Source organism: Hippoglossus hippoglossus, chromosome 19, assembly GCF_009819705.1.
Source record: "Hippoglossus hippoglossus isolate fHipHip1 chromosome 19, fHipHip1.pri, whole genome shotgun sequence".
Lineage (NCBI taxonomy): Eukaryota > Metazoa > Chordata > Actinopteri > Pleuronectiformes > Pleuronectidae > Hippoglossus > Hippoglossus hippoglossus.
The window spans coordinates 10,354,068-10,368,184 of NC_047169.1; the positions used below are offsets into that span (position 1 = coordinate 10,354,068).

The following is a 14,117-nucleotide window of genomic DNA, read 5'->3' on the forward strand; positions in this document are numbered from 1 at the left end:
TGATTTGGTATCGTTCCAACTTTACATGCAATACAGACGGAGGAAGATGTAAAGTAGTACTTGGTTAAAACAACAATGTATACAAATCCCTATAGGCCTATACTTTTCATTATGCACAATTGTTCCTGTCAGAGCTTTACCTCATATTATTTCATTATTCTAAATACATATTGCGATGTTTTAACATTATCCTACACCAGGTTGAGGTATAAATTACATGGCTGAGTAGTTTAATCTGTGACTTTGTCTCATATTGTGTGAACATATTATTAGAGAAGATAGATAGATAGATAGATAGATAGATAGATAGATAGATAGATAGATAGATAGATAGATACTTTATTGATCCCGAGGGGAAATTTTACATTTAAATTCTCTGTGGTGCAACTTTGAATTTATGCCACAGTTCAGATTTTCTTCCTGGTGTCAAATCCAAGTGAAAAACAAGATAAAACCTCCGGGACTCTGGTGATCGTGAGAGGCCGAGGAGAGGCCCGAGCACCCCCAGCATCACCACGCCCCAACGAGGCGGCGGCCCATCCGCTTGCCCCTTGGGCCATGTTTCATAAGAATGGTGAGGGAGGTGTCCGCAGAGGCCCCCGGGGGCCCACAGCCGAGGTGCTGAATGCGGAGATAAGCGTATTTAAGAGGAAGATGACCGGGAGGAGGAGGAGGAGAGAGGATGGAGAGGGAGTGGGACCCGGATGCTGATGCGAGCGAGACGAAGGGAGGAAGGAAGGAAGAGGAGAGAGAAAATATCGATTTACGGCAAGGAAAGGCGAAGCGGGTCTGAAACGGGAGGGGGGCCTATCTTACCCTGCGTGAACCGTAATCAGAAGTGAGGAGGGGGGACACGGGCCTCCATTACGGCCCCGATCTGCGGATCCGTGTTTGTTTTTTTTGCACCTGTGTATCCGCCGGTGAGAGGAGGAGGAGGGAGGAGGAGGGAGGAGGACACGCCAGAGGAGAAGATGCTGTGATCTTCGCAGGGATGTAGCGACGAGGAGGGAGGAGAGCGAGAGAGAGAGAGAGAGATAGAGAGAGGACACCACGCTAAGAAGATGGTTGTTTTGCGGGGGGTGCGCGGTTCACCACGGATTATTGCGGGAGCGCGGCGGCCGGCCGACGAATCCAACCGTTTGGCGACGCCCGGAAACTTCGGGAGGCGTCGGCTCTTCTGACCGGCGGCCGTCCGTCCGTCGGCGGCTAACTCCGAGCTAGCTCCGCCGCTGTGTGGGAGAGCGGCGGCCACGGCTAAAACACATAGCATGTTGTTGTTGCACCTGTGAAATAGGCCTGACGAGATCGAGAGAGAGAGGATATCGAATCCACGCAATTCCCCGTGTTTATCATCCACTCTGCGTGTTTTTTTTGACGTTTCGTTGCTCGACTCAACCACCAAATGACATTAATTACACGGGGGGGGGGGAAACCCGCTTGTTTCGATGTTATATCGTCTTTATATATAGTTAGCGAGCTATACAGGTAAGCTAATGTACAGAGGTCCAACTCATCGGTTGTCATGTTTATCTTTAGGCCAGCGGTTGGTATTTGACGCGTCAGAACAGCCTCGCAACTCAGCCTCACCTCTGCTTCGGCGAGCTAGAGGCTAAAGATAAGTAGCTTGTTTATTAGCTGGAGGATGCTCATTTCTCACCCACACGTTGCAAATCAGCACGGGTCCCTCCTGGGCGTCCCCGCCGCGACCAGAGGGCTCTTTTTCTAAGTTGAGCACCATCTTGCATCCCGCGACAACTTCTGTGCAAGCTGTGCAGCGCATATCGAGAGTGAACCCGCAACAATCGCTGTCATTAGCCTCCAGTGAGAGCAGTATGAGTAAGGAACTGTCTCTCGGTCAGTCAGCTCAATATGTTGGGCCCTACAGACTGGAGAAAACGCTGGGGAAGGGACAGACAGGTGAGCACGACCGTTTCTGGATTTCAAAGACACCAATTTTTGGACGTGATCCCTCTGGCCCGTCTCCAAATTTCATCATCAAACATTTCTTATTGTGCGTTTCAGGACTGGTCAAGCTCGGGGTCCACTGTATTACGGGTCAAAAGGTCGCGATCAAAATAGTCAACAGAGAGAAGCTGTCGGAGTCGGTCTTGATGAAGGTACAGTATGACCCCCGGTCCAGGTTGTACACCCACCCACACTGAAAACTAGGATGCCACTTGGTAGAAGCCCATACCTCCGCCGAGGCCCAGCAGTCCCCTTAAATTCAATCATGCCCCCTGCCAAATTGCACACACTTACAGATATCAGTCGCCTAAATGTTCCCTGGGAAATAGGATAGAATGTCGAAAGGCGTCTCAATGCTAAAGAAAGTGAGACAATATCCCTGGATCCAATCCAACATGCCCTGATCCGAGCTCCGTGGTAATCTGTCAAGTCGGGGTTTTTTTGCGCAATCTTATTTACGGACGGGGTTGGAAACCTTGGCGGAGGTAAATAACCTGCTGATTTTTAGTGCACAGCAAAGATGTGTCATGCTGTATGTAAACTGCTGCTTCTTTTCCTATTTCCTATATTTAACCTGTGTGTAAATTCGCCCTCACTTCTGTCGCTTCAACACCAACACTGAGCGTCCTGTGTGCTTTGCTTCAGTATCTTCATCTCTTGTCTCTCTCTCTCTTTTTCTTCCAATCTGTCTCTTCCCTCTAACCAGGTTGAAAGGGAGATTGCCATTCTGAAACTGATTGAGCATCCGCATGTGTTGAAGCTGCATGATGTTTACGAGAATAACAAATACCTGTGAGTTCTGTCTGCTTTTCGACCGAGCCTCGGAATCGGGGTCACTGCAGTCTGCATGCCTTTCCTTTCTTGCTGAATACTGAACTTTGGTGTGGGATTGGTTTGAATATTACTTTAACAACTATATAAATCTGCATCACCATAATTTTTCTCAAGAGGTTTTTGATCTATCTTGAAGGGGAAAAAAACATTTGTCACTGTTATGAAACAGCTGCTGGAGTAGAAACTGGTTGATAATGAGTACATTTTAAAAAAAGATAAATTTTAAAACTGAATATCACGATTCATGAATTGACAGTATGTAACATTTTAAGAGGTTTGAGTTATTGTTTTTCTGAACGTATTCACTTTGTCATCAGGTACCTGGTGCTGGAGCATGTGTCTGGAGGAGAGCTGTTCGACTACCTGGTGAAGAAAGGCCGGCTGACTCCGAAAGAGGCCAGGAAGTTCTTCAGGCAGATCATCTCTGCTTTGGATTTCTGCCACAGTCACTCCATCTGGTTGGTTTTTGTCACAAAGCAGCTGTTCTAAAATTGGAATCCGGGGTCATGAGTAGGGTGATAGTTTTGGTTCCTCTGCCAATTTACCAAGCTTCAAAGAATCCTGTCAAAATAAGTCAAAGGTTCCTGCTGCTTTCTTGCATCTTAAATAGACCATTCCCTTTTAATATAGAATTGATGTTTTCAGATACTACTCTTAATGTCCTTTTTCGATAATTTGACTTTTTGTGATAGTGTATTAAGAAATCAAAGAATGGAAAAATGTGATTCTGTAGCATGAACCAAAATTAAAGCCTTTTTCAAACCCACATAGTCATACTTCAGCTGTGACGCATATTTTCTGTGTGTGTGTGTACAGTCACAGAGACCTGAAGCCTGAGAACTTGCTCCTGGATGAAAAGAACAACATCCGAATCGCTGACTTTGGCATGGCCTCCCTCCAGGTGGGAGACAGTCTGTTGGAGACCAGCTGTGGGTGAGTACCAACTCTTTGTGTGTGTATTCCTAAATAATGTGTACACACTTAAAATGCCTGCCTATATTCTTATCAAATTAAACTACTGCAGAAATCATTCACTATAATCATTCTATTAAAATCCATAATTGAATTACACATTTAAAAAAATGTATATTGGCAATTTATATTCCAGGATTTTACCCCAACAATAGAGACACATCTCCTTTGAGTCCCTTTTCGACTTTGCTCTGTAGATCATTTGAATTATTTTACATAATATTTAATCATTAAATTTCATAGCATGGTAATTTAGAAACACACGCACACACACACATTGCTTTTTATATTTATACTGCTTCAGAGTTGTAAGTGTAGTAATATCGCATCAGCTTCTAACACATTTCTTTTGTCATTTCAGATCACCACATTATGCGTGCCCTGAAGTTATACGGGTAAGATTTGCACAGGGTCCTACTCAAATGTTGTCTCGCAATAAAAAAATTATCAAATGTTATTCATAAATTATTCATTTAGAGACAAACACAAAGTGACAAAGCTGCACAAGTATCGCAAATTGTTTTGAAATCAGGAAGATTAATTCAAAAAGTCTTAATAGAAACATTGAATCTGGCACGTGTGTCACTAAGAAGGCTTATTTTTAATTAGGGGGTATCAGCATACAAAGTTATTAACGAGTTCTATCAATGAATAGATGGTTTCAGTGTTTTGGACTAAGTGCTGGATTAAAATGGATTACCGTGTTTTCTTTTGATAGTCTTTTATAAGCCCTAAATTAGATTAAACTATCTCATTGAATTGAAATGATAAATGTTCAATCTGTGTTTTCACATTGTCAGTGGGTCATGAGTTTAAGGGGTTTCTGTGTTCGGCAGGGGGAGAAATATGATGGGCGGAGAGCCGATGTGTGGAGCTGTGGGGTCATCCTGTTTGCTCTACTGGTGGTACGTCTTCTATTCCTCTCTTCACAACGCAGTTTGGGCCATTTGTAAAATACGCCCTGGTGTGTTTGCGGTTTTCAACCCACTTCCCTCCATCAGCTTCTTTTCAAATCTTCCCCTCTCTCCCTTTCTCCTGAAGGGCGCCCTGCCTTTTGATCATGACAACTTACGTCAGCTCCTAGAGAAGGTGAAGAGTGGGGTGTTCCACATGCCCCACTTCATCCCCCCGGACTGCCAGTCTCTGCTCAAGGGTATGATCGAGGTCAACCCTGAAAAAAGGCTCACGGTACGAGACTGAGCTCATATGCAGAAAGCACCTTAACCTTAATACGAGTCTCATATAAAGATTGTAAATGTAGAGTCTTAAATCAGATTGGCACCTATTATATTGTCCTAACTTGGATAACTTGTACTTCCCTTCTTTTAAACACTGCAACTGAAGAGAGCAACTTCATTGGACTGCTGTCATTATTATTAATACTTTGTAGCATTTTAATAATCTTATTTGACAAAGTTGCATTTACATCAAGTCATTTAATCATCAGTGTGTTTTTTTGTTGCATTTTATATATTTTTAATTTTTTTTTTTTAATAAAGAGTTGTTTTTACTTCATCAAATATATTGATACATGATTTTACATTCTTGAAAATAACAAAGTAGTGATTTTTAAATATACAATATCCGGAATGGATGAGCTGGAGAAAACTGTGTACACAACATCAGGCTTTCTGTGATCATCTGGCTTGGTAGAAACTAACGGCCCCATCTGCCATGTCACCCCTTACAGCTCGAGGCCATCCAGAAACACGCCTGGTATCAGTGAGTATACGTTCATCTTTACTCATGTTGCAGTTTAAAGAGACACTCATTTAAAGGGATGTTGCATAATATCCAAGCACACACATTACATCTGTGTCATTCATTGTGTTTCATCACGTGTAACTTGTGTGTGTGTGTGTGTGTGGCTCCCAGGGGTGGTCGAAACGAGCCGTGTCCTGAGCAGCCTCCTCCCAGGCGAGTGTGTGTGAGGCGAATCTTGTCCCTGACTGAGCTGGACCCAGATGTGTTGGACAGCATGCACTCGCTGGGCTGTTTCCGGGACAGAGTCAAGCTCACACGTGACTTGCAATGTGAAGAGTAAGAGATTTTTTTTTTTCAATTCCAACCATGACTGGGCTTCAGAGGGACTAGAATAATCTAAACACTTATGCAACATAAACCAGCAACCCCCCTAGATTTTGTTGAGATTATGATATTGTTTAATATGAAACTAGCATTATATGAAATGTATATATAACATACAATCACCACTGAGATGGTGGATAGACTGAAGTTGTGTCCAAATTTAGGGACTAGATTTAGGGCCTCTGGCAATATTCTGCACAGAAAATATGATCTATCCTCACAAATATCCAGCTAATTTTATTGTCCTGTGCTTTTTCTCAGCTTTAACGTTAAAAGAAAGTCAGGTTTATCACAGGGACGTAATATTGAGGGCTTTAGAATATACATTGATTTGTTACATGTCTTTCTTTGTTTTGTCTCTTCCCTTTAGAGAAAATCAGGAGAAGATGATCTATTACCTACTGCTGGACAGGAAAGAGCGTTACCCCAGCTATGAGGACGAGGACTTGCCTCCGCGCAATGACGTAGGTCAGTCTTTAGGGGGCAGGAGGGATCCACTGGAGGCAGGGAGCTGCTTTTCTCAGCCTCACGTCTCAGAGAAGCAAGTGCACCACACTGGGAGGCTGGTGCAATACTCCGGTACTCAATACCTCTACCAGTACATTTTCAATCATTTGACAATTCAAATGTTGTGTTTATTTATAAATATTTTGCACTGGTAGCCATTAGCTAGAGATTCAGTAACCAGTCTCTTGTTGGCTTTATATGCTAAAGGCCTCTTTAGTCTTGACTGTGGAAGTAAAGTTAAATGGAACTATGTTTAAAATTAGTAACAATAAGTCTGTTGTCTTTTGCATCGTTCAAACCATGGGATAGAACAGGGTTAATCGAACCATTCTACCAGCACAGAAGAAGATAAGTTTATCACAGTCACAGATGGCACAGAGAGTGAAAAGCCTGTGGAAAAATCACTTTCAACATGATCTGACTTTTCACAACTGCAAGAGAGAAAATAAATGCACAGTGGCCGAAAGTGTCAACAGCGAGCAGGATGGTGAAGATGTAGCAACAGCTCTTACTACCAGGGAGGAATAGGGCTCATTAGATATGTGTTTCTTATTTTTTTAATACCTCTGCAGTGGTAAAGAAAGACTGTTAAATGGTCTGTATATATATATATATATATAGTGCTTTTCTAGTTCTTATGACCACTCAATGCACTTAACAGTACAGTTTTACATTCAGTATCTTGCCCAAGGACACTTAGGCATGCAGATTAGGGAAGAACGCTCTGACTAATTGCTAACATTGATTTATTTTTGATGAATTTTGTTACAATTTTATGGTGGTGCTCTTCAGCAGACCCTCCTCGAAAGCGGGTTGACTCTCCCATGCTGACGCGCCACGGCCGCTGTCGCCCCGAGAGGAAAAGTCTTGAAGTGCTGAGTGTTACAGAACAGGGGTCTCCCACCCCGCCTCGCAGGGCCCTGGATACAGCTGCACACAGTCAGAGGTGCAGTATATAGTGCTTACACATCCACAGTAAACACAACCCACTAGAATCCATTCAGTCTCAGTTGAGATAATAACTGGTGTGAAGATCCTTTGACCTCCGGTCTCTTTGTCAGGTCTCGCTCGGTGAGCGGAGCCTCCACTGGTCTCTCCTCCAGCCCCCTCAGCAGTCCCCGGGTAAGGGCCTGTTGGCCGACTTTTACTGAACCGTACACACTGCTTCGCTATCATCAACACGATACAAGCATGCATGATAAAATATTGAATTTCCAAGATTAATTTGTGTTGTTTAACTTTCTCCTGTGACATAGTAGCTCTACAGTTAAAGATGAAATCCTCAACTTGTTTGCTGCAGAGCCAACATGGTTAACATTTCAAGAATTGCTAATAATTCAGTTGTATCAGTTTAAGATAAATACATTTTGACCAATATCCTTAATGGAGATAATACGAAAATACTTTAAACATACAATTTTAAAAACATTGTTGATTGATTTTTAAATATATAAGCCATTGTGTGACTTATGACATGTACTTTTGAATGCTTCACAAACTATATTGTAAACGCTCAATATCCGTGTACTGTGATGATTAATGCAGCCGTCATCAGCCTCTTCTGCTTTAAAAAAAATTCTGGCCACACTCCAAACCCCCCGAGACGTCCATTTTCCAAGCTCCCCCGTCATTTTTACACCTTATCACGACACCAGTGCGTCAGATTAAATCTCTCAACCAGCAGGAGGTTTGCGTGGCATTTTTCTTCTGTCTTCATGTCACTTCTGTTTCTCACCATGCATGAACGGGCACCTTCAGAAAAAGAACTTGGAGATTTTTGGTTTATGGGGTTAAATTAAAAAGGTCCATGGATGTTGAAACATCAGCATGTACAGTAACACTTTCACTTCCACTGTTCTCAGTCACCACATTCTTAACCCTGTCACTAAACCCTCACTCACATAAGCTATAGAAGTCACTTGTTAAGGACTAAACTAAAGCTTTGATATTCAGGGCTGGTAGAATTACATTTGACACTTTCACTTTTCACAAGCTGCACTCTTTTTGTCATGAAGCATGGTATTCATTTCCATCCTTTCTCCATGTTCCATCCCCTCTCTTTCTTCTTTTCCATCTCTCCCACCTCCCCACCAATCCCCCCCCCCCCCCCACCCCACAAACCCACTCCCCAGTCCTATCAAAGCCCCGTCTTCACTTTCAGCCAATCAGATGTCACCTCCGCCACCGCTACCCTCCTCACAAAGGAGACCAAACAGGGAACCATCACCACACCTCGCTCAGCACGGGCTCACGACAAGCCCAAAGCTCCCCCCAACCCAAAGACCCAGACCCTGCCCAGCAAGGGACCCGCCGACCGACCCCACCTGCAGCCCATCAAATCCCTGCCTCTGCACAACCCATCCTCCCGCTCCCCCTCTCCGCTTCTGTCACCCATCCCCCGTTTCTTCTTCCCCTCGTCCTCTGTCCTTAAGTCAGTGACTAAGAGCTTCTACCCAAACTCTGCCCACTCTGTGCCGCAGGTTACCCCCCAAGGCTCTCCACTGCCCACACCCCTGGGCACCCCTGTCCACCACCCTCACCACCCCTCCTCCACCCCGCCCTCCTCCTCCTCATCCTCGTCCTCTTCGCGGGCGGAGGGTGGGGGAGGTGTGGGCTCGCTCTCGCTGACCCCGCCCTCCAGTCCAGGAGGGGGAAGCGGCATGGCGGCAAGCAGCTCTGCTCACTGGAGGACTCGTCTCAATTCATTCAAGAACAACCTGCTGGGCTCGCCGCGTTTCCATCGCCGCAAGCTGCAAGGTGAGTTTACCACAACAGTAAGTGGACTTATGTGGTTTTACTCCACAGGTATGGGACGTGTAGACTTTAATATGACATCAGTTTCAAAATGTTTAATCTCCGCTAACTTTCTCAAATTTTCTGTTTCAGCATATACTTGTATAACAGTAATGGATTATATCTTGATGGTTATTTTTCCTTGAGCACCAAGCGTGAGGACTAAAATTTAGAGCAACTTTAATTTTGATACAGATTTGTCTCCATCAGTTCCTACATCAGAAGACATGTCCAGTCTAACACCAGAATCTAGCCCTGAGTAAGTCACGGTCCTTCAGATACATTACTTGCTAAGATGTTGTTCCTGTTTTCTCAAAATAAAGCTGTGCCCTTCTGCTCATGGACGTTTTCCTTGGGTCAGAGTATTTGCTCACACTCTCTATTTTTCCTACCAGGCTGGCTAAGAAGTCATGGTTTGGAAACTTCATCGGCTTAGAGAAAGAGGAGCAGATCTTCGTGGTCATCAGAGACAAACCTCTTAGTTCTGTCAAAGCCGACATTGTGCACGCCTTCCTGTCTGTGAGTTTCTGATGTGGCTTGTCTTTCACACCTCGCACTGTCTTGTTTGTAAGAAAGCATGGCTCTCACTCTAACTGTAACATGTTCACACTCGCTCTTTCATTTCTTTCATGATTTCAGTTTTCTTCTCTATTTCAGTCTTGCTCACTGGTGGCACATTATCACTTTGCTTTCACCAATGGCTCACTCTTTCTCTCTTCTCCTCACCCTCGCCCTTTGTCTCCCTATACTCACGTTGGCCCCCGTACCTCTCCCACCTCGTAAGTCTGTCGGTCTCTCTGCTTCTTCTCTGTCTCCCCACCGCGCAGATCCCATCGCTCAGTCACAGCGTCCTTTCCCAGACCAGCTTCAGGGCCGAGTACAAGTCCTCCGGCGGCCCCTCCGTCTTCCAGAAGCCCGTCAAGTTCCAGGTGGACATTGCCTTCTCAGAGGGCGAGAGAGAGCGGGACAGGGAGAGGACCGAGAGGGAGGGCAGGAGGGAGACAGGAATCTACAGCGTGACGTTCACTCTCATATCAGGCAAGTGCAGTCAACATTTAACCCTTTTAATTAGGAATTCATTTCATTTTAATAAATGTTCATATTTAGCTTGAACCTATATAGAGCTAAAGTTTGACATTTTGCAAAATACACTATCTGGCAAAGAGTTGTATTTTGGTTTGACAATAATGCATCAGCGAATTCTGATCTAGAATTCTGATAAACAGGAAATAAAAACAGCCATTGTTAGATGTGTTTGCCTTGTTTCATCTCCAGGTCCAAGTCGCAGGTTCAGACGAGTGGTGGAAACGATTCAAGCCCAGCTTCTCAGCTCCCATGATCAACCCATGGGGCAAGCCCTATCTGGTAAGACTGCTTACACGTGCTTGTGTACACGCCACAGTAAAATAAATGTTCACCTTCACAGGGGCAGTTTGGTTTTGTGTGTTCTTTTGCATATTTGCAATTGAATTTAACTTTTTCCTCTTCAGTTTAATGTTTAATGTTCTAAACCACATTGTAATCATTATTCTTTTCTTGTGCTTGAAAGTTGCTTTAGTATTTTCAAAGGAGGGTGGTGTTGTTTTCAGCATTCTCTTTCCAAAACCATGAGTGTCAGCTAAAGTTTAGTTTCTATCAGCTGGTAATTATACAGCTTTCATTTCCATTACCATGTGCTTAATATCGTGTAGTGCTGGCAGGCTACATACAGGTGACATGTTTTCTGTTCAAACAATACTTTTAGTAGATTTTGTGTAATACTGCTAAAGAACAGACAGATAGACAAACATCAAGGAGCCCAGATGAAAACATAACCTCCTTGGCAGAGGTAAAAAGGCCAGACACTATTTTTCAGGCTCAGTAGCACCTTTACGTTAAGAGTGACTTTCCTGTCCTTCTCTCCTGATCCCTTCCCAGATGAGAAGAACGGCCGGCCCCACGGGACCCCCACCCGCCAAAACTCGAGACGCTCCGAGGGTGGGGGCGACAGGTGTGAGTGGGGAGACCGAACAGACGGAGGAGGCATCGGAGGCAGTGGGGGAGTTCTGCAGCGCAGAGGCTCAGCAAAAGAGAGAACCCGACTGCTGTCCTCCAACGGAACCCAGTCCCAGCCGTAGGATAGAAAGTGAGACCATGCAGCAGGATGCTTGAACTACACCCGAGAGACGACAGTGTAACTCCATCTCAACGTATCCCTGCAAGCCATGAGCTACTCCTCTTCTTCCTTGACTAAGTTAATGAAGGTGCTTGACCATAGCAAGGATTGAGCCTTTTCCCTCCGTCGTGTTTTTTTTTCAAACTCATCATTCTCTTGATCTTTTGGATCATCAGGATTCCTTCCCTTAAACGAGAAAGAAGTGTTAGGGAATCACCCCCATTAATGAAAAAAAACAAAACTTTGTGAATGAGCAGTTTGGTATCCATCATAGATACAGCTTCACAGATCAAACTAGGAAATTTTGAAGTGCTAATGTGCATGCCAGTTAGCAAATCAGCCAGTTAAAGGATGCTGACCTGATCAGATAGGCTAGTCTACCATATCATTGTTATACAGTTTCTGACACCAAAAAGAAATAACGGTCTTGTTCTCAAGATTCAAATTAACCAGTGCGCTCATATCACTATCAAGCAACACGCAATTATCAGTCCATACTGAAAGACATATAGATGTAACCTCAGCAGAGGAACCCTAAACGTTAGCAGCCTGCTACCACTTCAGCGACGAGCTGAGTTTAAAGGTCCTGATTTTCTCAGAAGAAACGACACGCTGGGATCCCTGCTGTGTCCTCTCCCGAGGTAAAGAAAACCAACAAAGTAAGCTAAGTAAGTGAATGTGAAAAAAAAGATATTTTTTTATTTAGTTTTATTTATTTATGTTTACATGTTTCTTGGAAGATGTCAGTAGCACAGTGATAGCAGTACAGACAGTAACTAAAAACACTGCAGTGTTAAAGGGGGAAGCTGACATTTTTGTTTTTTGGACAGGAATTAGTTTCAAGTTTAACGTTTTCGATTCTTTTGTATTATTATGATTTTTTGCTCAGAGACAATATGAAACAATGCTTCTAAGAGTTTGGCATTGGACTCCTGTTGCTCTGAAGAAAAGTATTTTTTGATTTGAACAGAAATATGAACATTACTATATGAAGAAGAAAAAAAAAAAACACTATGCGTGAATAGTTCCATGAACCTCATCACAGCTGTTTGTGCCCAGATTGAATGAGAAGAAGAGCATTCCTGACCTGTGGATCAAACAAAGGCCACCGTTCTCGTGGAGCTTGTCTCCTATCGCCATAGTATTCACGTACTGACTCTGAACAATATGAAATGAAAAGAGGAAAAAAAAAGGACTCACAAAGGAAAATCATCCTCGGACATTTACATCATAAAAAGCTTTCAGCGTCAATTCCTCGTTGAACGGGACTTCAGAATAGGAAGCGAGCAGAGAGCCTCCTAACCCCACGCTCCTCACGTCAGTGTTCACCAACGAGCCAAGTAGTCCATCGCCACACCCACGCTCACCACCGAGAGTCGCACCATTCGGCAAACAGACGTAGCAACTCGGACGATCACGTGTTCCTCCAGTACTCTATCAAACTAGTCGACGTTCATCACCAGTCTTCCATACAGCACAATATGCAACAAAAGTGCAGAACGTTTTCAGAGAGATACACACTGCTACATTTTAATGCTAACTTCTTTTGTTGTTTTTATATTTGCCGACTTATCTATCCATCTATTTATTGATTTGTATTTATGTATTTATGTGATCATGTGGATGTTTGTGTCATGTGTTTGTTTACAAAGTAGATTTTAAGCCGACAAAACTATATCAAGAGCCAACTCAAGAAACCTGCTCGGTTTCATTTCTCACCGTTATTCTTTTTTGGAGAATTTCCCTCCACGACTTCAATAGCAGTGCCGACGGATCGTCTGTTTGTTTATAGCTCACATTTCATCACGCTTATCCCTGGTAACCGGAATGTGTGCGTGAGACGGGTGGATGATGGCTGACTGAGAGCGAAACTTTGTGGCCGCTGAGTAGGCGAGGAGATTTTAACTGACCCAAGAATATTCAATTCATTAATAACATTGCCAAACCCTAACAGGTACATCATTTCTCTTGCTAATTTGCTTCATCTCCTGCCGTTATGCCTCGTTCCCTTGTCTGTCCGCCTCTTTACCCCGTTGTGTAGCCATCATCACAAGAGAAACTGTACCAAGTTGTTTGCCTCACTGTCCGCACACACACTTTATGATTGCTTCACGATCATCGGTTTCATCTATTTCCTCACCACGTCACCTTCACTTTCATTGGCCCAACTCTGGCTAAGATTGTAAACTATTCTCCATCCATAAAGGGTCAGTAGAATAAGGTGTTTAAAAAAAAGAAATGTCTGTATCATAATTTAAATATAAAAAGTGCACTATTATAACTATTGCCTGTGATAAAAAGAACAATTATGATTGAATTGACGGTCAAAATAAAGAGAGATCCACCTTATTGTTATGGTTACAATAATAAACCCTAAATTCATGTGTGTGTGTTTAGTTTCTGGGTTTAAATGGCGTGTGTTCATAAATGTTACTGTCTCTTTTGCCAGAAAATTACACTGTTGAAGTTTCACCATTTGGATGCAGATATGATTTGCATTATTTTACATTAAATAAAATAATAATATGGATATAACATGAACTTTAATCACAATTCTCACACAATATCAAAGCAGCACAACAGATCTGAAGTGAGCACAAAAACAATCACATCTAGTGTTTCATGACAAATCAAGTTTTCCTATTAATTAATAATTTCCAATTATTATAAAATTGAGAAGAAAAGAAAAGCTTGCCAGGATTTTTTCATTAAACTAGAATAAAGGGGGAAAACGTGCCACTGATTTATTTATGTTTTCATGAAAAATTTAAGCTGCAGCGTTAATCATGCTCTGGCAACATCC

General features: G+C 43.2%; 1 protein-coding gene across 17 annotated transcripts; it reads left to right on the forward strand.

Annotated features, from left to right (window-relative positions):
- The first annotated feature begins 593 nt into the window (after positions 1–593).
- si:ch211-255p10.4 (serine/threonine-protein kinase BRSK2) lies at positions 594–13,702 on the forward strand. Of its 17 annotated transcripts, none has more exons than XM_034571334.1 (19): positions 594–1,917; positions 2,023–2,117; positions 2,672–2,757; positions 3,117–3,257; positions 3,616–3,732; positions 4,133–4,166; positions 4,608–4,676; positions 4,813–4,959; positions 5,462–5,493; positions 5,647–5,811; positions 6,230–6,438; positions 7,159–7,312; positions 7,428–7,488; positions 8,499–9,123; positions 9,355–9,418; positions 9,555–9,678; positions 9,944–10,197; positions 10,435–10,524; positions 11,077–11,214. In XM_034571334.1, the coding sequence occupies exons 1-18, from the start codon at positions 1,833–1,835 to the stop codon at positions 10,496–10,498; spliced, it is 2,526 nt and encodes an 841-aa protein (XP_034427225.1). In that variant the 5' UTR covers positions 594–1,832; the 3' UTR covers positions 10,499–10,524; positions 11,077–11,214. The 17 variants fall into 17 exon arrangements, with proteins under 17 accessions (XP_034427225.1, XP_034427224.1, XP_034427215.1 ...); XM_034571333.1 differs by having other exon boundaries at positions 597–1,917; positions 11,065–11,198; XM_034571324.1 differs by having other exon boundaries at positions 602–1,917; positions 9,987–10,197; positions 11,077–13,702.
- The last annotated feature ends 415 nt before the right edge of the window (positions 13,703–14,117 follow it).

Coding starts and splice junctions, on each gene's coding strand:
- si:ch211-255p10.4 (XM_034571322.1), top strand. CDS start 1,833: ATGAGTAAGGAACTGTCTCTCGGTCAGTCAGCTCAATATGTTGGGCCC. Junction 4,677..4,812: donor TCCTGTTTGCTCTACTGGTG/GTACGTCTTCTA, acceptor TTTCTCCTGAAG/GGCGCCCTGCCTTTTGATCA. Junction 9,419..9,554: donor ACACCAGAATCTAGCCCTGA/GTAAGTCACGGT, acceptor TTTTCCTACCAG/GCTGGCTAAGAAGTCATGGT.